Raw genomic sequence first — 27,621 nt, 5'->3', positions numbered from 1 at the left:
AGGTGTCAGAACACGCAGAGCATCACAGCTATGATAGAAAGGTGTCAGACCATGCAGAGCATCACAGCTATGATAGAAAGGAGTCAGGACACACAGAGCATCACAGCTATGATAGAAAGGTATCAGGACATGCAGAGTATCACAGCTATGATAGAAAGGGGTCAGGACAGGCAGAGCATCACAGCTATGATAGAAAGGAGTCAGGACACGCAGAGCATCACAGCTATGATAGAAAGGTGTCAGGACATGCAGAGAATCACAGTTATGATAGAGACATGCAGAGCATCACAGCTATGATAGAAAGGTATCAGGACAGGCAGAGAATCACAGCTATGATAGAAAGGAGTGAGGACATGCAGAGCATCACAGCTATAATAGAAAGGTGTCAGGACATGCAGAGCATCACAGCTATGATAGAAAGGGTTCAGGACACGCAGAGCATCACAGCTATGATAGATAGGTGTCGGGACACGCAGAGCATCACAGCTATGATAGAAAAGTGTCAGACCATGCAGAGCATCACAGCTATGATAGAAAGGTATCAGGACACGCAGAGAATCACAGCTATGATAGAAAGGAGTGAGGACATGCAGAGCATCACAGCTGTGATAGAAAGGGGTCAGGACACGCAGAGCATCACAGCTATGATAGATAGGTGTCGGGACACGCAGAGCATCGCAGCTATGATAGAAAGGTGTCAGGACATGCAGAGCATCACAGCTGTGATAGAAAGGTGCCAGGACATGCAGAGCATCACAGCTATGATAGAAAGGAGTGAGGACATGCAGAGCATCCCACCTATGATAGAAAGGTGTCAGATAACACAGGAAACATATATTATATGTAATAAGACCAATATACAGGGGTTCCAACTAGTCATGGTGGGGCTACAAACAGAATTCTATCATTTAATGCTTTATGTCAGACATTGTCGCTCTCTGTATCAGACAAATCAATCCTCCTTCTCCTATAGAGAAAATCCAGGGGAAAAAGCAGCTACGAATTTGGAAGCAGAAAATGACACAGTGCTAAATGGAGAAATTGAAAAACTGAAATGTTCAGATGGATTTTTGTTTTGGAGGGTTACGCAGTACGAAATACGGCACAGAACAACCATCCACAGCCATTTTAATGGTACATTGCAGCATCATATTAAGCAAAAGCTGCCGTATTAAAGGTTTCTACAATAACAAGCGCAGAAAATACAAAAGAGTCCAAGATGTGATGATTTCTGAAATCACGAGGCATCAACCACAATTGCATTTAATTATTAGTGCCGGGCGCTGCACGGTCCTGGTGCTGCTGGATGAAAACTTGGCTGGAGTATAGAAGACTGCAAACTAAAGAAGCAAATCAAAGAACAAAAAAAATAAAGATACAAAAAATATATTAAAATATAAGTTTAAAGGGATTTTCCAATTTCATAAAGTGATAGCATATTATAAGGTTTGATATCCCTTTTTGATTAGTGGGGACCCTCACGGATCCTGAAAGTCGACCCCTTGACAATAATACTTGTTATGCAGTTTAGCTCTATGTAAGTGAATGGGACAAGCTGCAGTTCCCTGCACAGCCAGGTGGTGTCACTCTACAGGGAAACCAGTGAGGATGCCATAGCACTGAATCAGCATTGCTGCCTCTTTATTGTAAGGATACGCAGGGGTCCCCAAGGTCGGACCCCCACCTTCTAGCTATCTATAACATTTCTTTATTTAATGGGAATTTACCCTTAAATTTCTATTATAAAACACGACTTGTCCAAAACTTTATAAATAATCTAATGTTTCATTTCCACGTGGATGAATTTACTCACATCAGTAATGAACGTCTCGGATTTTCACTTTTCTCATTTGATTTTGCATCTCTTAAGTACTGGGAATTAAAAACAAGCAGAAAAAAACCATAATGCATCTATCAACAGAGAAGGGGACCACGACTGGTAAATTTCCTTCTAGAAATGTGTTGTGATCCAACTTTCCCAGGAAAAGATATAATAAAATGGAAACACTGTAATATATCTTATGAGAGAAAAATGCTATTTCTCTACTTCTGAGCCACTTCTCTTCCTGCTTCAGGACTTATGAATCACTCTGAAAAACTATAAAATCCATCCAGGACTCTCAACTTACTGAGGGATCAGATTACAGCTTACTAGTAAAGAAGGAGGAAAGTAACACAGAGGCAGAGAAAAGCACAACTGCTTTTTAGTAAGTGTTTTAACACAGCCAGAGCGGGATTCACAGCTACACTGCTCAGTACTGTTGTATAATGTCATCCATGCTGCTGCTTTCTAGTAAGTGTGATATCACACTCAGAGCTGGATTCACAACTACACTGCTTGGTGCTTTTGTATAATGTCATCCATGTAGCTGCTTTCTAGTAAGTGTTTTATCAAAGCCAGAGCTGGATTCACAGCTACACTGCTCTGTACAGTTGTATAATATCATCCTTACTGCTGCTTTCTAGTAAGTTCTTTATCACAGCCAGAGCAGGATTCACAGCTACACTGCTTAGTACTGTTGTAAAATGTCATCCATGCTGCTGCTTTCTAGTAAGTGTCTTATCAAAGCAAGACCTGGCTTAACAGCTACACTGCTCGGTACTCTTGTATAATATTATTCATGCTGCTGCTTTCTAGTAAATGCTTTATCACAGCCAGAGCAGGATTCACAGCTACACTGCTCAGTATTGTTGTATAATGTCATCTATCTAGCTGCTTTCTAGTAAGTGTTTTATCAAAGCCAGAGCTGGATTCACAGCTACACTGCTCTGTACAGTTGTATAATGTCATCCTTACTGCTGATTTCTACTAAGTGCTTTATCACAGACAGAGCAGGATTCACAGCTTACACTGCTTTGTACTGTTGTAAAATGTCATTCATGCTGCTGCTTTCTAGGAAGTGTTTTAACACAGAGCTGGATTCACAGCTACACTGTTCAGTACCTCTGTATAATATCCATGCTGCTATCTAGTAAATGCTAAATCACAGCCAGAGCTGGATTCACAGCTACACTGCTCGATACTGTTGTATATTGTCATCCATGCTGCTGCTTTCTAGTAAGTGTTTTATCCCAATCAGAGCTGGATTCACAACTACACTGCTCAGTAGTGTTGTATAACATCCTCCATGCTGCTGATAATTATGAATATGTGCTACATAGAAGGATAGCAGGAATCATGTTTGTGTGTGCTGTGTATGGGAGACATCATAGCAGATGTAGCACCACCCAGTAGCTCAGAGACAACTGAAATGAGAGATAGAGCCTGCAGAGGGGAAAATTGGTGAAAAATGCAGAATATAGTTTATAAAATGGCCAGAAATAGTGTCATTCCTCATGGACCCACCACAATTTATTCTGAAAAGTTATGAGAAAGAACAGGTAGATGTGCAGAAAGCACTAAATGCATCTTACCTGTGAGCAGAATACCGACTGTCAGACCAAGTATCAGAGCAATTTTAAAAATATTCAGATATTCAACAAGTTGATATTGAGTTACTCCGAACTCAGAAAGATCTACAAAAATAAATTAATTAAAAATACAATGAAAAAGAAAGAGAATAAAAAAATGACAAGATGATAAAAAAGAAAAACAATAAAAATAAACACGAAAAGAAGAAATAAGAACACGAAACGTTTAAAAAGAAAATAAAAAAAGTGTGAAGAATCAAAGAATCCAGGTAATAAAAAATAAAGAGACTAAAATAGATAAATAAATGAAAATGAAAAGTAGATACAGGAAACAGACAATAACAAATATCAAGAATCCAAGAATGAAAGCAATAAAAAGAATAAAATTAATAAATAAAAGTTAGATACATTAAAAGAAAAAAGAAAAAAAGTGAGGGGTCAAAGAATCCAGACAATAACAAAATAAAGTCACTAAAGTAAATAAATAAATAAATAAATAAAAATTAGATAAATGAAACAGTCATGAATCCAAGAATAAAAGCAATAAATAGTCTAAAAAAACAGATATATTAAAAAGAAAATAAAAGTGTTAAGAATCAAAATATCCAAGTAATCTACTATATAATTGTCTAAGGGTCACTTCCGTCTGTCCTTCTGTCTGTCTATCTTTCTGTCTGTCCGTCTGTCACGGATATTCATTGGTCGCAGCCTCTGTCTGTCATGGAAATCCAAGTCGCTGATTGGTCGCAACAAAACGGCCACGACCAATCAGCGACGGGCACAGTCCGGCAGCAAAATGGCCGCTCCTTCCTCCCCGCAGTCAGTGCCGGCTCCATACTCCCCTCCAGTCAGCGCTCACACACGGTTAATGGCAGCGTTAACGGACCACGTTATGCCACGGTGTAACGCACTCCGTTACCACTGCTATTAACCCTGTGTGACCAACTTTTTACTATTGATGCTGCCTATGCAGCATCAATAGTAAAAAGATCTAATGTTAAAAATAATAAAAAAATAAAAAATCGTTATATACTCACCGTCCGTTGGCCCCTCGGATCCAGAAGCGGCATTTCCCTCTCCTCGCGACGCTCCGGTGACCGCTCCATGCATTGCAGTCTCGCGAGATGATGACGTAGCAGTCTCGCGAGACCGCTACATCATCATCTCGCGAGACCGCAATGCACTCTTGGGACCGGAGCGCGCGAGGAGCATCGGTAACCGCTTCACCTGGATCCGGGGCCAACGGAAGGTGAGTATATAACTATTTTTTATTTTAATTCTTTTTTTTAACAGGGATATGATGCCCACATTGCTATATACTGCATGGGGTGTGATGATAGATACTGCATGGGCTGTGCAATATACTACGTGGGCTGTGCAATATACTATGTGGTCTGTGCAATATACTACATGGGCTGTGCAATATACTACGTGGGCTGTGCAATATATTACATGGGCTGTGCAATATACTGCGTGGGCTGTGCAATATACTACATGGGCTGTGCTATATACTACGTGGGCTGTGCAATATACTACGTGGGCTGTGCTATATACTGCGTGGCTGTGCAATATATTACGTGCGCTGTGCAATATACTACGTGGGCTGTGCTATATACTGTGTGGCTGTGCAATATACTACGTGGGCTGGGCAATGATACTAATCAAGAGAAACAATGGAAGCTTGTTTTAAAAGATTTAAATACAAACTTTATTTGAAAAATAACATACTTAAAAACCAGGCACTTATCAAGTAATGATAGTGCAGTACAAAACAAAAACAAAAATGACAAAAGACACCAGACATATAAGAGTCTACCGCACAATAAGTGGTATATGCTAGGGAAAAACCCAGTATTTAAAGGTATAGGCATAAAAACTCTAATTAGACCTCCAAACCCATGTACCAATACTCTCAAGGGTACACCATAAGTCCCATATATGAATCAATTCAGGGCCCAGATCCATACTGGATGCCCTATATCCAATACATGGGGATGGAAAGGTTCCGTAAAGAATGCCTCACCTAAGTACAGGTAGACCTCTGCACGCACCCCGACGCGCGTTTCGCCGCCGTTTGGCCTCGCTTCTTCAAGGGGAAGTGTGTTTTATGACTGCCTACAGGACCTTAAATAGTCAGAGAAACAAACCACCTGACCGGTCATGTGATAGCGCTATGTGAGCTTGGCGCATGCGCCCGACGCCGTCCGGGTCCGCCCACCCCCGCCCGGACGTATCCAACCTCGGGACCGGCGAGAGCAGCATTGCTCTCGCCCGTACCCGCTGCAGGACGCTGCCGGAAGTGGAGGGGCGGAGCCAAGACGGAGACGCGCGCACGCGCACCACAGCGCAGATCAAATCAGGTCTGTATCCACCCACATGAACCGTTACAACCAATGGAACAGTGTATATTCCAAAAAAGGAGGAACCATGCCCATATAGTAATAATTCACAAAATTACAGTAATGCGCTTCCATCCATCTTGAATAAATATACAGCAAACATATATAACCATACAAGATGGAAAAAAAGGGGGAAGGGGGGGAAGAAAAGGGGGAGGAGTCCTCCAAACAATGTCTGGCAACATTTATACTGCGTCCCATATGTCTTCAAAGCAAATAGTATGCTCCAGTTGTAAACGGTTCTCAGCTCTTTATTTAGGAAGAATCAAGTTTCTTGTAGCAGGGGGAAGAGATGTCAGATCCGGATCAGAAAAATAAAATCTAAACACAATATAGAGACATATTAAAAACAAACTTATGTACAATTAAAACACAGGGACCAGGAGAATATAAGGGGAAAGGGGAGAGAAGCAAAGCAGACAGACAGTAGTCTAATCAGACGCAGAATCGCACATGGCTTTTATAAATATGAACCAAAATTGAGCGATTCATTTAATCCAGCAGGCTTCATGGTTCCGACTGTCACAATCCACTTTAATTCACGTTGTGCTAATAGTTTTTTGACGTTTCCACCCCTAATACCCACATGTACCACATCAATACCTCTAACTTTGAACTCTCTAGGATCACTGTTATGTACTAATCGGAAGTGTCGTGGGATCGTCTTAAGGGTTGATATATCTTCCACTGTTTTGGCCGCACCTATATCTCTCACGTGTTCTCTGACACGAACCCTCAGCTCACGTGATGTGAGCCCCACATATATAAGAGGGCAGCTGCATGTTGCGTAGTAGATAACATTTTTCGTACTACAAGAGATATATTCTCTAATGTCAAATGTTTTTCGATCCACTGAACTGAATGTGGACGTTTGATAAGTATTGGCACATGCCAAACAGTGGCCACATTTATAGAAACCCTTTCTAGGTTGTGTTGCACCAAAAAAATTTGACTGGGAGCCACATAATGGCTTTTGATAAGTAAGTCGTTCAAATTTTTAGAACGACGAGGAGTCATCAGTGGTCTATCAGTCAGAAAAGGTCTCAGGGAGGGCTCTGCACTAAGAACGGGCCAATATGTTATCATGACATTCCGCATAGTGTCCTATTCATGATTAAATACTGAGATAAAGCGTATCTTCTCATCATTTCTCTCTCGTATTTTCTTGTGGTATAATAGTGAGTCCCGAGACACCGACTTAGCTCGATTATACCCATTTTTAATACACCTTTGACTATATCCACGTTGTTTGAACCTTTTTTTTAAATCCGTGGCTTGGACTTCAAATTTTTGGTCCGTAGAGCAAATTGGGGTACAATCCGGTGGTGTCTTTCTCTGTGCAGCTCCAAAAAATCTTAATGAAAGCTTTTGATCTAGGGACCATTAGTAAAAAGGTTCTTGATGGACTAACGGTGCAGTTCCCGAAGACACCGACTCTTTATTTGCTCCCCAAAATACACAAGGATGCCGTCAACCCCCCGGGACGCCCGATCGTGTCAGGAATAGATGGTCTATGTGACCCTATTTGCAAATTTATTGACTTCTATTTGAAGCCCATTGTAGAGACATTACCTTCCTATGTGAAGGACACGACGGACGTCCTGGCTAGGGTTGACGGCCTCCTTGTTGACGAAGAGACCATTCTCGTGACCGCTGACGTGGAAACGTTATATACATGCATCGGTCATGATGATGGGATTCGAGCGGTCCGCTTCTTCTTGGAGGCCTCCAACCTGGACGGCCCACTGTGTGAACTCATCTTGGAGGTGCTGCACTTTGTCCTCACCCATAATTTTTTTACTTTTAAAGATCAATTTTATCATCAGAAGCGTGGCGCAGCCATGGGTGCGGCCTGTGCCCCCGCGTACGCCAACCTCTTTCTGGGTTTTTGGGAGAGGTTGGTGTTTGGTGACTGGGGGGCGGGGGCCGCCGACCATGTGCTGTGCTGGCTACGTTATATTGATGACATTTTATTTCTTTGGCGGGGGACGGTGCGGCAGCTCGATGAGTTCATGGCTATGTTAAACAACAATAATTATAACATCAAACTCACATACCGGCATCATGCAACTAAAATGGATTTTCTGGACATCAGTTTAGAGGTTGATTCCTCCTCTGCTGTCCAGACTGATGTTTTCCAAAAAGAGACATCAGTTAATTCTCTAATACATGCTACTACTGCACATAGCCATTCTACAGTCAGGCCCGTCCCGGTTGGACAGTTTCTAAGGATGAGGCGGATCTGCTCTACGGACCAAAAATTTGAAGTCCAAGCCACGGATTTAAAAAAAAGGTTCAAACAACGTGGATATAGTCAAAGGTGTATTAAAAATGGGTATAATCGAGCTAAGTCGGTGTCTCGGGACTCACTATTATACCACAAGAAAATACGAGAGAGAAATGATGAGAAGATACGCTTTATCTCAGTATTTAATCATGAATAGGACACTATGCGGAATGTCATGATAACATATTGGCCCGTTCTTAGTGCAGAGCCCTCCCTGAGACCTTTTCTGACTGATAGACCACTGATGACTCCTCGTCGTTCTAAAAATTTGAACGACTTACTTATCAAAAGCCATTATGTGGCTCCCAGTCAAAATTTTTTTGGTGCAACACAACCTAGAAAGGGTTTCTATAAATGTGGCCACTGTTTGGCATGTGCCAATACTTATCAAACGTCCACATTCAGTTCAGTGGATCGAAAAACATTTGACATTAGAGAATATATCTCTTGTAGTACGAAAAATGTTATCTACTACGCAACATGCAGCTGCCCTCTTATATATGTGGGGCTCACATCACGTGAGCTGAGGGTTCGTGTCAGAGAACACGTGAGAGATATAGGTGCGGCCAAAACAGTGGAAGATATATCAACCCTTAAGACGATCCCACGACACTTCCGATTAGTACATAACAGTGATCCTAGAGAGTTCAAAGTTAGAGGTATTGATGTGGTACATGTGGGTATTAGGGGTGGAAACGTCAAAAAACTATTAGCACAACGTGAATTAAAGTGGATTGTGACACTCGGAACCATGAAGCCTGCTGGATTAAATGAATCGCTCAATTTTGGTTCATATTTATAAAAGCCATGTGCGATTCTGCGTCTGATTAGACTACTGTCTGTCTGCTTTGCTTCTCTCCCCTTTCCCCTTATATTCTCCTGGTCCCTGTGTTTTAATTGTACATAAGTTTGTTTTTAATATGTCTCTATATTGTGTTTAGATTTTATTTTTCTGATCCGGATCTGACATCTCTTCCCCCTGCTACAAGAAACTTGATTCTTCCTAAATAAAGAGCTGAGAACCGTTTACAACTGGAGCATACTATTTGCTTTGAAGACATATGGGACGCAGTATAAATGTTGCCAGACATTGTTTGGAGGACTCCTCCCCCTTTTCTTCCCCCCCTTCCCCCTTTTTTTCCATCTTGTATGGTTATATATGTTTGCTGTATATTTATTCAAGATGGATGGAAGCGCATTACTGTAATTTTGTGAATTATTACTATATGGGCATGGTTCCTCCTTTTTTGGAATATACACTGTTCCATTGGTTGTAACGGTTCATGTGGGTGGATACAGACCTGATTTGATCTGCGCTGTGGTGCGCGTGCGCGCGTCTCCGTCTTGGCTCCGCCCCTCCACTTCCGGCAGCGTCCTGCAGCGGGTACGGGCGAGAGCAATGCTGCTCTCGCCGGTCCCGAGGTTGGATACGTCCGGGCGGGGGTGGGCGGACCCGGACGGCGTCGGGCGCATGCGCCAAGCTCACATAGCGCTATCACATGACCGGTCAGGTGGTTTGTTTCTCTGACTATTTAAGGTCCTGTAGGCAGTCATAAAACACACTTCCCCTTGAAGAAGCGAGGCCAAACGGCGGCGAAAAGCGCGTCGGGGTGCGTGCAGAGGTCTACCTGTACTTAGGTGAGGCATTCTTTATGGAACCTTTCCATCCCCATGTATTGGATAGAGGGCATCCAGTATGGATCTGGGCCCTGAATTGATTCACATATGGGACTTATGGTGTACCCCTGAGAGTATTGGTACATGGGTTTGGAGGTCTAATTAGAGTTTTTATGCCTATACCTTTAAATACGGGGTTTTTCCCTAGCATATACCACTTATTGTGCGGTAGACTCTTATATGTCTGGTGTCTTTTGTCATTTTTGTTTTTGTTTTGTACTGCACTATCATTACTTGATAAGTGCCTGGTTTTTAAGTATGTTATTTTTCAAATAAAGTTTGTATTTAAATCTTTTAAAACAAGCTTCCATTGTTTCTCTTGATTAGTATCTTTGTAGTGTATGGAAGTATATGTTATTGTGGGGTGACTGACATCAGTCACCACAATGAATTTGGAATTTCTGTTAATCGTGGGCTGGGCAATATATTACATGGCTGTCCAATATACTACGTGGGCTGTGCAATATACTACGTGGGCTGTGCAATATACTACGTGGGCTGTGCAATATACTACGTGGGCTGTGCAATATACTACATGGGTTGTGCTATATACTGCATGGGCTGTGCAATATACTACGTGGGCTGTGCAATATACTACGTGAGCTGTTCAATATACTACGTGGGCTGTGTAATATACTACGTGGGCTTTGCAATATACTAAGTGGGCTGTGCAGTGTACTACGTGGGCTGTGCAATGTACTACGTGGGCTGTGCAATATACTGCTTGGGCTGTGCTATATATTACGTGGGCTGTGCAATATACTACGTGGGCTGTGTTATACACTACGTGGCCTGTGTTATACACTACGTAGCCTGTGTTATACACTACGTGGGCTGTGTTATACACTACATGGCCTATGTTATACACTACGTGGGCTGTGTTATACACTACGTGGGCTGTGTTATATACTGCGTGCAGCTGTGTTATATGCTATGTGGGCTGTTATAAACTATGTGGCTGTGTTATATGCTATGTGGGCTGTTATACACTCTGTGGGCTGTGCTATATACTACGTGGTCGTCCGGTGCAATAAGTGGTGTTGTAACGGTGCAGTTGTGGGGTGCAAGTCGCGGTAAATAACGAAGACACCAGGTTGCAGTCTCTTTACCTCTTTACTGAAGGTTTTGGAGACCTCAGTCCAGAGCGCTGTTAACTGGGTTGTCAGAGACCGGCCGGTCCAAAGGCACATCAGGAGTTCTCTTTACAGGTGGGAATCAGTGTCTACCTTCTAGCGCTGGATGTTGTAGTTCTTCCCTGCTGAGCTCCCGGGATAGTCCTCACAACTGTTTCTGTCTGTCTCTGATGTTCGTTCTCTCCGTCCCCCAGATGATATGGTAGGACGCACCCGTATGACGGGGTAGGCCTGGAGTTCTTCCGGGACCCTAGAGTCGCCCCTCTCCCACAGCTGCCTCCGTTGTCTGCTTAGGTGTTAAGTGAGACAGCCAACCTGTAATTAGCTGTCCGGCCGTGGTTTGCAGTGTACTTAAAGTCTCTTACTTGCTCGGCGTTCCGGCCACCGACTGTTTGCGCCTCAGAAGGATGTTGCCTCGGTCTAACAGCACGACTCCTTCTGGTCCCAATACTTCTTTACTGTATTCCCGTTGTGCACTGGTTAGTTCTGTTCTGAGGAGTCTGCCAGGATCCCATCCCTGACAGGTCCTCTCACTAGCTCTTCCCAGCTACTTCTCTCTGTCTTCCTGTCCAACCCCCAGTTTTACCATAGTGTGAGGAGTGGCCTACTAGATAGGACCACCCCCCCTGGTGGCCGGAGTGTGAAGTGTAGTGAGGTGTTACCTGGTCAGAGAAACTCCTTTAGTGCAATCAGACGTACCATAGCTCCCCATAGTGGCGGAGCCACAGTACTGCAACAACCAGGACTCTGGGGTGCTGCACTCCCCCCCGGTTAAATCCAGTACTCCGGGACTGGGAAAACAAGAACAATAATACATGTTAACAGAAAACACATAACATTTTTAAATAGTATAACAATTAAACATAACAGAGCTTCCCTTTATGGGAGGTGAGAATTCTTGAACGTTGCGAAAGTTAGGTCATGCACAGTTTATGACTCTCAGTTCAGTGGTTAAAACAGCAGGGACCCCGGGTAAACAAAGGGGCCCCCTTTTTTGAAGGTTTTTGAGCAATTCACCGTCCATTACTCTATTGTCCATTTAAAACCTGTAACAAAAAGATATATATACAAACATTTTCAATTAAATAGCAGCCCTTATTAATACCTCCAAGTTTTGTAGCGGAGGGGAGTTTGGTTTTGAGTGCTGCGTGTGGACCTTCGCAGCGCAGGGGTTGCTATTGGCCTAACAGGGCCCGCTATGCTTGCTACCGCTGGTGTAGTGCACTGTCTTCTAGCTACACTTCTAGTGAGTCGGGGTAGCACTGGCAGGTTAGGGCTCCCAGAGCTGCTGCTATCAACAGTGGGTACAGCAGATTCACTGATAGCAGAGGGAGGATTTGCTGGTTCAGCGGTCGGCATGGCGTCATCAGGTGAGGCTTGTTGAGGTAGCGGGGCCGGCTGATCTGATACCACCATTGTTTCTGGTGGGTCCGGCTGTTGGAACATTAGAACAGGCACCGCGATGGCTTGGTTTATCTGAGTCCAGGATTGGGGAAAGTCACCAAGGACGGTATGGAACATCTTCTCCTTTTCCACCGGCGGGGAGATTTCTGAGGCCGTGCCCCTCTCTTTCAACTTATCGGGGCAGACCTTAAGGTGATCCCTGGATACCGCTGTCGAGGTCTCCCCTCTGTCCTTGCTGATGAGACAGACCTTTGTGTTGTCGAAGTCGGATGGCAGGATGGTATACGGTTCCGCTTCCCATTGGTCATCGAGCTTATGTAATCTCCTCTTTCGTTTAAGTACTTGCTCACCAGGTGACAGGGGGATCGCAGGAGCATGTTGGTTGTAGTCCCTTTCTTGCTTCTGCCTAGCCTGGGCGAGACTTCTCTCGACACACTCCTGTACTTCGCGGTACCTTCGCTGCCTTTCTGCATCCCAATCTGCATCCGGCGAGGTATCTTCGGGTACTAGGACCCCCATGTCCAGATCAACGGGTAACCGACTAGATCTTCCTCGCATCAGGTACGCTGGAGTACAGTTGGTGGAACTTACTGGGATGTGATTGTACATATCCACCAAGTCAGGCAACTTTGTCGGCCACAGGTTCCGTTCCTCCACGGGTAAGGTCTTCAATAAATCAATTACCACTTGGTTCATCTTCTCGCACATCCCGTTGGTTTGAGGATGGTACGGTGTGGTCCTGATCTTCTTACACCCGTACAGTTGGCAGAATTCTTGGAACACTTCCGCTTCGAATGCAGGTCCCTGATCGGTCAGTACCTTCTCTGGGTAGCCATGGGGCCTACAAAAGTGCTGCTGGAAGGCCCTGGCGGCAGTCCTGGCCGTTAGATCCTTGACAGGCACAACCACCAAAAACCTGGAGTAGTGGTCCACGATGGTAAGGGCGTAGATATAGCCCGACCGGCTAGGTGTCAGCTTCACATGATCCAGCGCGACCAGTTCGAGCGGCCTTTTGGTGATGATAGGCCGCAGGGGAGCCCGCTGACTGTCACGGTCCTTCCTGCGCAGACTACATGGACCACACTCCCGACACCACTTCTCAATGGTTCTCTTCATGCCAATCCAATAGAACCTCCCTCGGAGAAGCTTCTCTAGCTTCCTCCATCCGAAGTGTCCGGCTCCATCATGGTAGGCTCCCAGAACCATGGGCGCATCTCGCCTGGGCACCACTATCTGCCACACCAATTCATGAGTACGTGGGTCAATGCTCCTCCTGCACAGCTTGCCATCATGGATAAACAGCTTCTTCTCCCCTTCCACAGCTGTTGGGTTTCTTGTGGATCGTCTGGGCCAGGGTGCAACCCAGCCTGCGTCAAGAGCTCCTTCACCTGACGGACCGCGGGGTCACTATCCTGGGTTTCTGCCCATCCGTGGTGGGGCAGGGGATTCAGCGTGGCATCCGGTTGGTTCTTGTGCCTGTTCTTCACATGGTGAGAGTTCTGAGTGGCTTTGGGGCGATGGAAGGCAGGCAGCTCCACCTCTTCAAGTGCCTCCGGGTCTTCTCCCACTTCTGGTAAATTGGGCATTCGGGACAGAGCATCGGCATTGGCATTCTGGTGTCCTGCCCGATATTTGATGGTGAAATCATAGTTGGACAGCCGGGCCATCCACCGCTGTTCCAAAGCCCCGAGTTTGGCAGTACCCAGATGCGTTAGCGGATTGTTGTCCGTGAAGACGGTGAATTTCGCGGAGGCCAGGTAGTGCTTAAACCTCTCTGTCACTGCCCAGACAAGGGCAAGGAATTCCAGTTTGAAGGAACTGTAGTTGTCAGGGTTCCTTTCCGTGGGACGGAGTTTCCTGCTGGCGTAAGCGATCACTCTTTCCTTGCCTTTCTGGACTTGAGACAGCACGGCTCCTAGTCCCACGTTACTGGCATCTGTGTACAGCACAAACGGTTGGTCGTATTCGGGGTAAGCCAGTACCTCTTCTCCCGTCAGTGCCGACTTCAAACAGGTGAAGGATTCCTCCAGCTCTTCGTTCCAATCAAAGGGGGTGTTCCTCCCCTTGGTCTTCTTCGGTTGGCCCACCAACAGGTTTTGCAAGGGTGCGGCCTTCTTGGTGAAGTCCTTAATGAACCTCCGGTAATAGCCTACCAGCCCGAGGAACTGCTGGACTTCGTGGAGGTCACTGGGCTTTGGCCAGTCCTTGATCACTGTGACCTTGTCGGGGTCTGGGGCCACTCCTTCAGCGCTCACCACATGGCCCAGGTACTGCACTTTAGGTTTCAGCAGATGACACTTGGACGGTTTCACCTTTAAGCCAAAGTTGGATAGGGCTTCAAACACCTCGGCCAGGTGCTTCAGGTGGTCTTCGTAGGTCTTAGAGAAGACAATGACATCATCCAAATATAGCAGCACGGTTTCAAAGTTCAGGTGTCCCAGGCAGCACTCCATCATCCTCTGGAACATTCCGGGAGCATTGCACAATCCGAAGGGCATGTAGTTGAACTCACAGAGACCCATTGGCGTCGTGAAGGCCGTCTTCTCTTTGTCCGCCTCCGCTACAGGAACCTGCCAGTACCCACTGGTGAGATCTAAGGTAGAGAAGTAGTTAGCAGATTTTAAGGCAGCCAGAGACTCCTCTATCCTAGGCAGTGGGTATGCGTCCTTATGTGTAATGCGATTCAACTGCCTGTAATCACCACACATCCTCATTGTACCATCTTTCTTTTTAACAAGGACTAACGGAGCTGCCCACGGGCTACAGCTGTCTCTCACCACCCCAGCCTCCTTCATTTCCCGCAACATGTCCTTGGCACACTGGTAATGAGCTGGGGGTACAGGGCGATATCTCTCTTTTATGGGTCGGTGATCTCCCGTGGGGATGTGATGTTGGATCCCTTTCACCTGCCCAAAATCTGAGGGGTGTTTGCTGAATATCTGCTCGTACTCGTGTACCACCCTGTAGGCCCCCTGTTTTTGATGGGACGGGGTAGAGTCAGTGCCCACATGCAATTCCCGACACCAGTCCTTCGAGGGCTCTGCAGAACCTTTGTTCTCCGCCAAGTTTGACGGGACCAAGGGTTCAGGTGTCTGTATCACATTATTATTGACAGTGAACAATTTGGCGAGCGTGGTATACTTGGTGAGGTGAACCTCTTCCTCCCCACAATTGAGGACACGTACGGGCACTCTCCCCTGACGGACGTCGACCACCCCCCGGGCTGTCAGAACAGTAGGCCTATTGTCTAAATATACGGGTTCTACCAAGGCCTGGTAGTCCTTACCCCTGAGGCCTATGGCTGCTCGACACCATATTAACATTTCACTCTTGGGGGGTATCGCGATGGGGTTTGAATCACTCACAGTGACACGACCAATCTCACCACCAGTCAGCTCTACCTGCTGTCTCTGCATCAGAGCTCTGATTTCCTTCTGCAGGGCACGTTGCTCACTGTGGCCAGCGGTTTCTGCCACCTGTTGCAACAAAACAATCACTTCTGCAAGACAATTTTCTATAACATTAGTACCAAGAGTCATCATGGGATTACATTCTCGACGATCAATATCAACAATCACAATCCCTTGGGCTTTCAATTCCACCCGCCCCACTTTGATGGTGACCTCCTTATACCCCACTTGTGGCAACGGCTGACCATTACTGGCGATTATGGTGAAATCATCGTCAGGGCCACGAGTAATATCAGCGTCCTCCCAATACCGTTTGTAGAGCACGTAAGGTATAGTCGTCACCTGAGAACCGGTGTCCAGCAAAGCATTCAAGGGGATTCCATCAATCACTACAGGGAGAACTGGTCATCCTCCAATATACTTGGTTCTCCAATGCTGCGGGCCTGACCGTCCTACTCCTGGGGGTTGGCCCTTTGCCCCAGGGGTTGCTCGTTTAAAGGACAGTACCTTGCAAGCTGGCCCACCTGGTGACATCGGCGGCAGATGGGTCGTCCGTCCTGACGGAAACGATCGCTGTCCCGGCCTCTGGTCGGTGGGGTCCTCTTCTGTCGCGTCCAGGGAACATCCTCTGGTCCGGAGGCTAGCTAGATCTTTTTCTTGGGGGCCTCCTGTAGGGACTGCACCGTCCGGGCTAGGGCAGCAACGTTCTTGGTCAGCTCCTGCATCTGAAGACGGAGTCCTGCAGGGGAGTCGTCCTCGAAGCTCTGGGCGTCGGCCTCCGCGGCAACTGGGGTATCCGATGCCACCTCCTGGTGGTATGTGAGAGCGGGGCGCCTGGGTGGTATTGCGCGGCTGGGCTGTCGCTCCTGCAATGCCTGGATAGCTTTATCTTTGAACTGCGCAAAAGTCAAGTCTGGATTTTGCATGGCCAGGAAGTGCAATTGGCCCCGCTGGTGACTGCACAGGAGCCCCTCAATGAACCGCTCCTTCAGGAGTTTATCCTCATCCTGCATGCTGCCGGGGTCACTCTGCTTAATGGCCCGCATCGCCTCCTGGAGATTAAGGGCATAGTCCCGTAAGCTATCCTGTGGCCTCTGTTTGCATCCATAAAAAGTCAGTTTAATTTCCGTAGCAGTGCGAGTATCAAAGGTGGCTTTAAGCTTGGCAAAAATCTGTTGTGCAGTTCCTTTATCCTCAGCAGGCCAGGATTTCAATTCTCTCAGAGCCGCCCCAATGAGTTGGCCGGTTATCATATGAACCTTCTGGGGCTCTGTCAGGGGATAGAACTCGAGCAGGCTGCAGAGCCCTTCCTTAAAGTCAGTGAATGTATGCGACTCCCCAGAGTATCGTGGGAGCCAGGCCGCTCCGGGCAGGTACGGCATAGAAAAGGGCATTATGGCTTTTGTGTTAGCGGCAGTGTCCGGCTGGCTGAGGGGAACAGCGGGTTCTGCGGCAACCGGTGGTGGTATTAGGGCCGCGGCTTCGCCCGCTGCGTGGACCGGAGCTGCCCCTACGTCCGCGGCTGCGACCGCCACCTCCTCTCCTCCCGACTCAGACATGGCTGTCCCTTCCTCCCACTAACCTGCTGGAGGTCGGAGTTCCTCTTCCGGGATTGGCGCCTTACCGCGCTTTCCGTTCCGCGCTTCTTTTGGCTGGTTCCGCCCACGTAGCTAGGGCTCCTCCCTCCGTGCGCGGCAATGGCGAATTTTGGCGGTAAATGGCACAGCACACAGTCTTTTCAATAAAGTACAGTCAAAGCACAATAAATCACAGTTCCAAGGCACACGACCTGATTCTTCAGGCTTAAGTAGATCCTGTTCGTGACGCCAAGTTGGAGCGCCCCCACACCGCCGCAGGGCCGAGGGGTACCCGGAGCCAGGCCTCTGGGTCTCAGTCCTGGGGTTGTCACGGTGGCTAGACCCGGTCCGTGGCCCTGTCTGTCAGTGGGGGACGTCCGGTGCAATAAGTGGTGTTGTAACGGTGCAGTTGTGGGGTGCAAGTCGCGGTAAATAACGAAGACACCAGGTTGCAGTCTCTTTACCTCTTTACTGAAGGTTTTGGAGACCTCAGTCCAGAGCGCTGTTAACTGGGTTGTCAGAGACCGGCCGGTCCAAAGGCACATCAGGAGTTCTCTTTACAGGTGGGAATCAGTGTCTACCTTCTAGCGCTGGATGTTGTAGTTCTTCCCTGCTGAGCTCCCGGGATAGTCCTCACAACTGTTTCTGTCTGTCTCTGATGTTCGTTCTCTCCGTCCCCCAGATGATATGGTAGGACGCACCCGTATGACGGGGTAGGCCTGGAGTTCTTCCGGGACCCTAGAGTCGCCCCTCTCCCACAGCTGCCTCCTGTTGTGAATTTGCTTTTTGGCTCCCTCTAGTGGTTACTTGTGATTTGACTCTGGGTATGTCAGTCATCCCTTGTATGCTCACCTGGGCCGTTAGTTCAGGGGTGTTGCTATATAAGCTCCCTGGACCTTCAGTTCAATGCCTGGCATCGTTGTAATCAGAGCTAATCTGTTGTGCTCTTGTCTACTGATCCTGGTTCCTGCTAGATTAAGCTAAGTCTGCTTTCTTGCTTTTTGCTATTTGTTTTTGTTTGCATTTTTGTCCAGCTTGTACTTAATCTGTATCCTGTCCTTGCTGGAAGCTCTAGGGAGCTGGTGTTCTCCCCCCGGGCCGTTAGACGGTTCGGGGGTTCTTGAATTTCCAGCGTGGATGTTTGATAGGGTTTTTGTTGACCATATAAGTTATCTTACTACATTCTGCTATTAGTAAGCGGGCCTCTCTTTGCTAAACCTAGTTCATTTCTATGTTTGTCATTTCCTCTTACCTCACCGTTATTATTTGTGGGGGGCTTGTATCCTACTTTTGGGGTCCTTTCTCTGGAGGCAAGAGAGGTCTTTGTTTTCCTCTTCTAGGGGTAGTTAGTTCTCCGGCTGGCGCGAGACATCTAGCGACCAACGTAGGCATGTTCCCCGGCTACTTCTAGTGTTGGCGTTAGGAGTAGATATATGGTCAACCCAGTTACCACTGCCCTATGAGCTGGATTTTTGTACTTCGCAGACTTACCTATTTCTCTGAGACCCTCGCCATTGGGGTCATAACAGTTTGCCAGGCCAGTATTAAATGTTATATGCATTGCAGAAGCGGGATTATAGGAAAGAAAATTCTGAGTTTTTTTTTTCTCTCTCTCATTTTTTTTTTTCTTTTCCCCTTTACCTCTGAGTGGCTCAAGCTTGCTGCAGACATGAATGTCCAGACCTTGATTACAAGTGTGGACCAGCTTGCTGCTCGTGTGCAGGGCATACAAGATTATGTTACCAGAAATCCTATGTCAGAACCTAAGATACCGATTCCTGAATTGTTTTTCGGAGACCGATTTAAGTTTAGAAATTTCAGGAATAATTGTAAATTATTTTTGTCCCTGAGACCCTGTTCATCTGGAGACTCCGCTCAGCAAGTGAAAATTGTTATTTCTTTTTTACGGGGCGACCCTCAGGATTGGGCCTTCTCGCTGGCCCCAGGAGATCCGGCATTGGCGGATATTGATGCGTTTTTTCTGGCGCTCGGTTTACTTTATGAGGAACCCAATCTTGAGATTCAGGCAGAAAAAGCCTTGCTGGCTATGTCTCAGGGCCAGGACGAGGCTGAAGTGTATTGCCAAAAATTTCGGAAATGGTCCGTGCTGACTCAGTGGAACGAGTGTGCACTGGCCGCAAATTTTAGAAATGGCCTTTCTGAAGCCATTAAGAATGTGATGGTGGGTTTCCCTATTCCCACAGGTCTAAATGATTCCATGGCCCTGGCTATTCAAATTGACCGGCGGTTGCGGGAGCGCAAAACCGCAAATTCCCTTATGGTGTTGTCTGAACAGGCACCTGATTTAAGGCAATGTGATAGAAAAACCGCAAATTCACCTATGGTGCTGTCTGAACAAACACCTGATTTAATGCAATGTGATAGAATCCTGACTAGAAATGAGCGGAAAATTCATAGACGCCAGAATGACTTGTGTTACTACTGTGGTGATTCTACACATGTTATCTCAGCATGCTCTAAACGTCTAACTAAGGTTGTTAGTCCTGTCACCGTTGGTAATTTGCAACCTAAATTTATTCTATCTGTAACTTTGATTTGTTCACTGTCATCTTATCCTGCCATGGCGTTTGTAGATTCAGGTGCTGCCCTGAGTCTTATGGATCTGTCATTTGCCAAGCGCTGTGGTTTTGTTCTTGAGCCATTAGAAAATCCTATCCCTCTTAGGGGTATTGATGCTACGCCGTTGGCAGAAAATAAACCGCAGTTTTGGACACAGGTTACTATGTGTATGACTCCTGAACATCGGGAGGTTATACGTTTTCTTGTTTTGCATAAAATGCATGATTTGGTTGTTTGGGGGTTGCCATGGTTGCAGACCCATAATCCAGTCTTGGATTGGAAGACCATGTCAGTGTCAAGTTGGGGATGCCGTGGAAATCATGGGGATTCCCTGCCCGTGTCTATTGCTTCTTCTACGCCTTCGGAAGTTCCGGAGTATTTGTCTGATTATCAGGATGTTTTCAGCGAGTCCAGGTCCAGTGCACTGCCTCCTCATAGGGAGTGTGACTGCGCAATAGAGTTGATTCCAGGCAGTAAGTTTCCTAAGGGAAGATTATTTAACCTGTCGGTACCTGAACATACCGCTATGCATTCATATATTAGAGAGTCTCTGGAGAAGGGGCATATCCGTCCTTCTTCTTCTCCTCTTGGTGCGGGATTCTTTTTTGTGGCCAAAAAGGACGGATCTTTGAGGCCTTGTATTGACTATCGGCTCTTAAATAAGATCACTGTCAAATTTCAGTATCCTTTGCCGCTGTTGTCAGACTTGTTTGCCCGGATTAAAGGTGCCAAGTGGTTCACCAAGATAGATCTTCGTGGTGCATACAACCTTGTGCGCATTAAGCAGGGAGATGAATGGAAAACCGCATTCAATACGCCCGAAGGTCATTTTGAGTACTTGGTGATGCCTTTTGGGCTCTCTAATGCGCCTTCAGTTTTTCAGTCCTTTATGCATGACATTTTCCGGAAGTATCTGGATAAATTTTTGATCGTTTATCTGGACGATATTCTGTTTTTTTCTGATGATTGGGACTCGCATGTAGAACAGGTCAGGATGGTTTTCAAGATTTTGCGTGAAAATTCTTTGTTTGTTAAAGGCTCAAAGTGTCTCTTTGGTGTACAGAAGGTTCCCTTTTTAGGGTTCATTTTTTCCCCTTCTGCTGTGGAGATGGACCCAGTCAAGGTCCGAGCTATTCATGATTGGACTCAGCCCTCGTCAGTTAAGAGTCTTCAGAAGTTCTTGGGTTTTGCTAACTTTTACCGTCGTTTTATCGCTAATTTTTCTAGCGTTGTTAAACCTTTGACGGATATGACCAAGAAAGGCTCTGATGTAGCTAACTGGGCTCCTGCTGCCGTGGAGGCTTTCCAGGAGTTGAAACGCCGGTTTACTTCGGCGCCTGTTTTGCGCCAGCCTGATGTCTCACTGCCCTTTCAGGTTGAGGTGGATGCTTCGGAGATTGGGGCAGGGGCCGTTTTGTCTCAGAGAGGTCCTGGTTGCTCTACTATGAGACCTTGTGCCTTTTTCTCTAGGAAGTTTTCGCCTGCAGAGCGAAATTATGATGTGGGCAATCGGGAGTTGTTGGCCATGAAGTGGGCATTTGAGGAGTGGCGTCATTGGCTTGAGGGTGCTAAGCATCGTGTGGTGGTTTTGACTGATCACAAAAATCTGATGTATCTCGAGTCTGCTAAACGCCTGAATCCTAGACAGGCCCGCTGGTCATTGTCTTTCTCCCGTTTTGACTTTGTGGTCTCGTATTTACCAGGTTCGAAGAATGTGAAGGCCGATGCTCTGTCTAGGAGCTTTGTGCCTGATGCTCCTGGAGTCGCTGAACCTGTGGGTATTCTTAAGGAAGGAGTTATCTTGTCAGCTATTTCTCCGGATCTGCGACGTGTGTTGCAGAGATTTCAGGCTGGTAGGCCTGACTCTTGTCCACCTGACAGATTGTTTGTACCTGCTAGGTGGACCAGTAGAGTCATTTCCGAGGTTCATTCCTCGGTGTTGGCAGGGCACCCGGGAATTTTTGGCACCAGGGATCTGGTGGCCAGGTCCTTTTGGTGGCCGTCCTTGTCAAGGGATGTGCGGTCTTTTGTGCAGTCCTGTGGGACTTGTGCTCGAGCTAAGCCTTGCTGTTCTCGTGCCAGCGGGTTGCTCTTGCCCTTGCCTGTCCCGAAGAGACCTTGGACACACATCTCTATGGATTTCATTTCTGATCTTCCGGTGTCTCGGGGCATGTCTGTCATCTGGGTGATATGTGATCGTTTCTCCAAGATGGTCCATTTGGTTCCTTTGCCTAAGCTGCCTTCCTCTTCCGATCTGGTTCCTGTGTTCTTCCAGAACGTGGTCCGTTTACACGGCATTCCTGAGAATATTGTGTCGGACAGAGGATCCCAGTTTGTTTCCAGGTTCTGGCGATCCTTTTGTGGTAGGATGGGCATTGATTTGTCGTTTTCGTCCGCTTTTCATCCACAGACTAATGGACAAACGGAGCGAACTAATCAGACTCTGGAGGCTTATTTGAGGTGTTTTGTCTCTTCTGATCAGGATGATTGGGTGACCTTCTTGCCGTTGGCTGAATTTGCCCTTAATAATCGGGCTAGTTCCGCCACCTTGGTTTCGCCATTTTTCTGCAACTCTGGTTTCCATCCTCGTTTTTCCTCGGGACTTGTGGAGCCTTCTGACTGTCCTGGGGTGGATTCTGTGGTAGATAGGTTGCAGCAGATCTGGAATCATGTGGTGGACAACTTGAAGTTGTCACAGGAGAAGGCTCAGCGTTTTGCCAACCGCCGCCGCGGTGTGGGTCCCCGACTTCGTGTTGGGGATTTGGTATGGCTGTCTTCTCGATTTGTTCCTATGAAGGTCTCCTCTCCCAAATTTAAGCCTCGCTTCATTGGTCCGTACAAGATATTGGAAATCCTTAATCCTGTGTCCTTTCGCCTGGATCTTCCGGTGTCGTTCGCCATTCACAACGTATTTCATAGGTCCTTGTTGCGGCGGTACGTTGTGCCTGTGGTTCCTTCTGCTGAGCCTCCTGCTCCGGTGTTGGTTGAGGGCGAGTTGGAGTACGTGGTGGAGAAGATCTTAGATTCTCGTCTCTCCAGGCGGAGGCTTCAGTACCTGGTCAAGTGGAAGGGCTATGGTCAGGAGGATAATTCCTGGGTGGTCGCCTCTGATGTGCATGCGGCCGATTTAGTTCGGGCCTTTCACGCCGCTCATCCTGATCGCCCTGGTGGTCTTGGTGAGGGTTCGGTGACCCCTCACTAAGGGGGGGGGTACTGTTGTGAATTTGCTTTTTGGCTCCCTCTAGTGGTTACTTGTGATTTGACTCTGGGTATGTCAGTCATCCCTTGTATGCTCACCTGGGCCGTTAGTTCAGGGGTGTTGCTATATAAGCTCCCTGGACCTTCAGTTCAATGCCTGGCATCGTTGTAATCAGAGCTAATCTGTTGTGCTCTTGTCTACTGATCCTGGTTCCTGCTAGATTAAGCTAAGTCTGCTTTCTTGCTTTTTGCTATTTGTTTTTGTTTGCATTTTTGTCCAGCTTGTACTTAATCTGTATCCTGTCCTTGCTGGAAGCTCTAGGGAGCTGGTGTTCTCCCCCCGGGCCGTTAGACGGTTCGGGGGTTCTTGAATTTCCAGCGTGGATGTTTGATAGGGTTTTTGTTGACCATATAAGTTATCTTACTACATTCTATTAGTAAGCGGGCCTCTCTTTGCTAAACCTAGTTCATTTCTATGTTTGTCATTTCCTCTTACCTCACCGTTATTATTTGTGGGGGGCTTGTATCCTACTTTTGGGGTCCTTTCTCTGGAGGCAAGAGAGGTCTTTGTTTTCCTCTTCTAGGGGTAGTTAGTTCTCCGGCTGGCGCGAGACATCTAGCGACCAACGTAGGCATGTTCCCCGGCTACTTCTAGTGTTGGCGTTAGGAGTAGATATATGGTCAACCCAGTTACCACTGCCCTATGAGCTGGATTTTTGTACTTCGCAGACTTACCTATTTCTCTGAGACCCTCGCCATTGGGGTCATAACAGCCTCCGTTGTCTGCTTAGGTGTTAAGTGAGACAGCCAACCTGTAATTAGCTGTCCGGCCGTGGTTTGCAGTGTACTTAAAGTCTCTTACTTGCTCGGCGTTCCGGCCACCGACTGTTTGCGCCTCAGAAGGATGTTGCCTCGGTCTAACAGCACGACTCCTTCTGGTCCCAATACTTCTTTACTGTATTCCCATTGTGCACTGGTTAGTTCTGTTCTGAGGAGTCTGCCAGGATCCCATCCCTGACAGGTCCTCTCACTAGCTCTTCCCAGCTACTTCTCTCTGTCTTCCTGTCCAACCCCCAGTTTTACCATAGTGTGAGGAGTGGCCTACTAGATAGAACCACCCCCCCGGTGGCCGGAGTGTGAAGTGTAGTGAGGTGTTACCTGGTCAGAGAAACTCCTTTAGTGCAATCAGACGTACCATAGCTCCCCATAGTGGCGGAGCCACAGTACTGCAACAACCAGGACTCTGGGGTGCTGCACTACATGCTATGTGGCTGTGCTATATACTACGTGGCTGTGCAATATACTACGTGGCTGTGCAATATACTACGTGGCTGTGCTATATACTACGTGGGCTGTTATATACTACATGGCCGGCCGCAAACAATCAGCGACAGGCGCAGTCCGGCTGCGAATTAGCGTGGGATTTGAACCACGCTTCGCTAATTGGGTGTGGCCTGCCGAATCCTGTGTATTCAATGTATTATTCTAAAATCTTCATAAATAAACTACATACATATTCTAGAATACCCGATGCGTTAGAATCGGGCTACCATCTAGTAAACAATAAAGAGACTAAAAGAAAAACAAATTAGATACAAGAAACCAAAAATAACAAATGTCAAGAATTCAAGAATAAAAGCAATACAAAATTTAGACTAAAATAAATGAAAATTAGATACATTGCAAAAAAAAAAATACAAAAATAAAGATATAACAATAAAAAAATAAAGAGACTAAAAATAAATAAATAAAAACTAGATACATTAAACAATAATATAAAAAGTATCAAGAATTAAAAATTAAAAGCAAGAAAATATAAATAAAATAAAATAAATAAAAATTAAAAACATTAAATAGAAAATAACAAATGTCAAGAATCCAAGAATGAACGCAAAACAAATGGACTAAAATAAATAAATAAATAAATAAATAAATAAATAATAAAAATACATACATTGCAAGACAATTCAAGAACAGAAAAAAAAATAAGGAGACTAAAAATAAATAAAAACTATACAGTAAAAGAGAGTATAAAAATGTGGAGATTCAAGGAATAAAAGCAATAAAAAACAAAAAAGAAACTAAAATAAAGGGATAAAAATAAGACACATAAATAAGAAAATATAAAATGTCAAGAATCCAAGAATAAAAAATAGACAAATATAAAATAAATAAAAACTAGATACATGTAAGAGGAAGGATTTACTGCCATCTACAGGTAAAACACAGTTATTACATCCAGAAATCATCGGCTGCCCGACAGGTTTGACGTTGACTCACCGTGAGAGTAGTTGGCATATAATGGTGCAGCAAGAGATATATGCTGGACAATGCAGGAAACTGTCAGCAAGTTGGTGGTAAAGGTTGAGGGTAAGACAAGGTGGCGAGTAGCTTGATAGTCGCCACTTTCTGACTTCCATATTTCCAGAGGTCCAGGATCTGGAAAGTCGCGGTCATTGCTGCGCCAGAAGACCTCGATCCCCGGGGGGTAGTAGCCGGAGGTTTGGCAGCTCAGGGCGAGGACATCTCGTGACCTGGTGGCCACTTTCAGGTAAATCACTGGGTGTGAGGGATGAGCTGAGAATGGAAGGATGCCATAGATCAGATGACATTGGGGGAGAGTGGGAGTTGTAGTTACGGTGGGGGCAGATGATGACGTACCGTACACCATGAGGCTGGTGCCGGGCCCCCGCTCCTCCGCCTTCTCCCACAGGTGCACCTTGCAGAAGTAAATGCCGACGTCTTCCCCGGTGACGTTACTGATGACCAGCGAGGCGTCGCCTTCACTCAGGAAAGTCTTTGGACGGGCGAGAGAGAAGCGGCGTCTCAGGGGGACGACCTGACTGCTGCTCGTGTTCCCCTCCAGTCCGGCTTTGTGCCAGGACACGGCCCCTTTACTATCAGATTGGAAAGAGAAGAAGCACCCGAGCCGGGCATGCTGCCCCCGAGAGACCACCAGAGATGGCGGAGACTGGTGCACTCTCAGGTCAGACGGCTCTGCGGTGAGAAATATTGGGTTACCAGTTTTCACCAAAAACTTAGTGCGGTACATAAAAAGTGAACAAGATTCACAGCGGAGAAAATGTTACTCTCCTGTCTCCAGCAAAGGTAGACCACCGTCTGCTGTGACCACGATCTGTTATGACCACCCTCTGCTGTGACTACCATCTGCTGTGACCACCCTCTGCTGCGACCACCTTCTGCTGAGACCACGGTCTTCTCCGTACAGCCTTTGCTGCAACCATCATCTGCTGCGATCACCCTCTGCTGCGTCCACCCTCTGCTGCAACCTCTGCTGTGTCCACCCGCTGCTGCAACCTCTGCTGTGTCCACCCTCTGCTGTGACCACCCTCTGCTGTGACCACCCTCTGCTGTGACCACCCTCTGCTGCGTTCACCCTTTGCTGCGTCCACCCTCTGCTGCGACAACCCTCTGCTGCGACAACCCTCTGCCTCTGCTGCAACAACCCTCTGCTGCGACCACCCTCTGCTGCGACCACATCTGCTGTGACCACCCTCTGCTATGACCACCCTCCGCTGTGACCACCCTCTGCTGCCTCCACCCTCTGCTATGACCACCCTCTGCTGCCACCACCCTCTGCTGCCACCACCCTCTGCTATGACCACCCTCTGCTGCGACCATCTGCTGTGACCACCCTCTGCTGCAACCACATCTGCTTTGACCACCCTCTGCTATGACCACCCTCTGCTGCCACCACCCTCTGCTGCCACCACCCTCTGCTATGACCACCATCTGTTGTGACCACCCTCTGTTGTGACCACCCTCTGCTGTGACCACCCTCTGCTGTGACCACCCTCTGCTGTGACCACTGTCTGCTATGACCACCCTCTGCTGTGACCACCCTCTGCTGTGACCAGTCTGCTGTGACCACCCTCTGCTGTGACCACTGTCTGCTGTGACCACCCTCTGCTGTGACCACTGTCTGCTGTGACCACCCTCTGCTGTGACCACCCTCTGCTATGACCACCCTCTGCTGTGACCACCTTCTGCTGCCACCACCATTTCCCTATCCTTCTGCACGGCGAGTTGCAATGGTGCATCAGCAATGTCACTCTCTCAGGCGACAATTAAGCCCTTTGCCCGTCATCACAATATTCATGTGAACGCCCGTGGCCAGTGATCATAGATGATTTTTGGTACACATAGCAGCGCGACATCCCTGCTCTGTATAGCCACGGCGATCAGATGGTCACAACATCAAGTTCCCTAAGAAGATTATTGAAAGAAGTAAAAATAAAAAAAAAGTTTTACAAATATTTTAAAAACTAGATGGTGGCCCGATTCTAACGCATCGGGTATTCTAGAATATGTATGTATGTACTGTATATAGCAGCCACATAGTATATAGGAACCATGTAGTATATAGCAGACAAATACTATGTGGCCTGTGCTATATACTATGTGGCTGCTATATACATACATACATACATACTGTAGAATAGCTGATGCGTTAATACAGGCCACGCAGTATATAACACAGGCCACGCAGTATATAACACAGCCCAAACAGTATATAACACAGCC

The 27,621-nt window shown here is 46.8% G+C and overlaps 1 protein-coding gene across 1 annotated transcript; it reads right to left on the bottom strand.

The window, feature by feature from the left end:
• Nucleotides 1-543: 543 nt before the first annotated feature.
• LOC143768693 (natural cytotoxicity triggering receptor 3-like) lies at nt 544-26,336 on the bottom strand. The gene is made up of 5 exons (XM_077257336.1): nt 25,738-26,336; nt 25,357-25,653; nt 3,415-3,516; nt 1,814-1,872; nt 544-1,340 (listed from the first exon to the last, which is right to left on the bottom strand). Exons 1-4 carry the CDS (start codon nt 26,126-26,128, stop codon nt 1,847-1,849), a joined length of 816 nt encoding a protein of 271 aa, XP_077113451.1. The 5' UTR covers nt 26,129-26,336; the 3' UTR covers nt 544-1,340; nt 1,814-1,846.
• Nucleotides 26,337-27,621: the final 1,285 nt, after the last annotated feature.

The sequence above is a fragment of the Ranitomeya variabilis genome, chromosome 4, assembly GCF_051348905.1.
Source record: "Ranitomeya variabilis isolate aRanVar5 chromosome 4, aRanVar5.hap1, whole genome shotgun sequence".
In the NCBI taxonomy this organism is placed as follows: domain Eukaryota; kingdom Metazoa; phylum Chordata; class Amphibia; order Anura; family Dendrobatidae; genus Ranitomeya; species Ranitomeya variabilis.
The sequence above is the reverse complement of the archived record's forward strand: the minus strand, read 5'-3'. Positions and strand labels throughout refer to the sequence as shown.

Excerpts from the sequence above, each read along its gene's own strand:
- LOC143768693 (XM_077257336.1), bottom strand. The coding sequence starts at position 26,128 with ATGTACCGCACTAAGTTTTTGGTGAAAACTGGTAACCCAATATTTCTC. Across the intron at positions 25,654-25,737 it reads CACCAGCCTCATGGTGTACG|CTCATCCCTCACACCCAGTG; the intron begins GTACGTCATCAT and ends TTCCATTCTCAG. Across the intron at positions 1,873-3,414 it reads AGTCGGTATTCTGCTCACAG|TACTTAAGAGATGCAAAATC; the intron begins GTAAGATGCATT and ends TTTAATTCCCAG.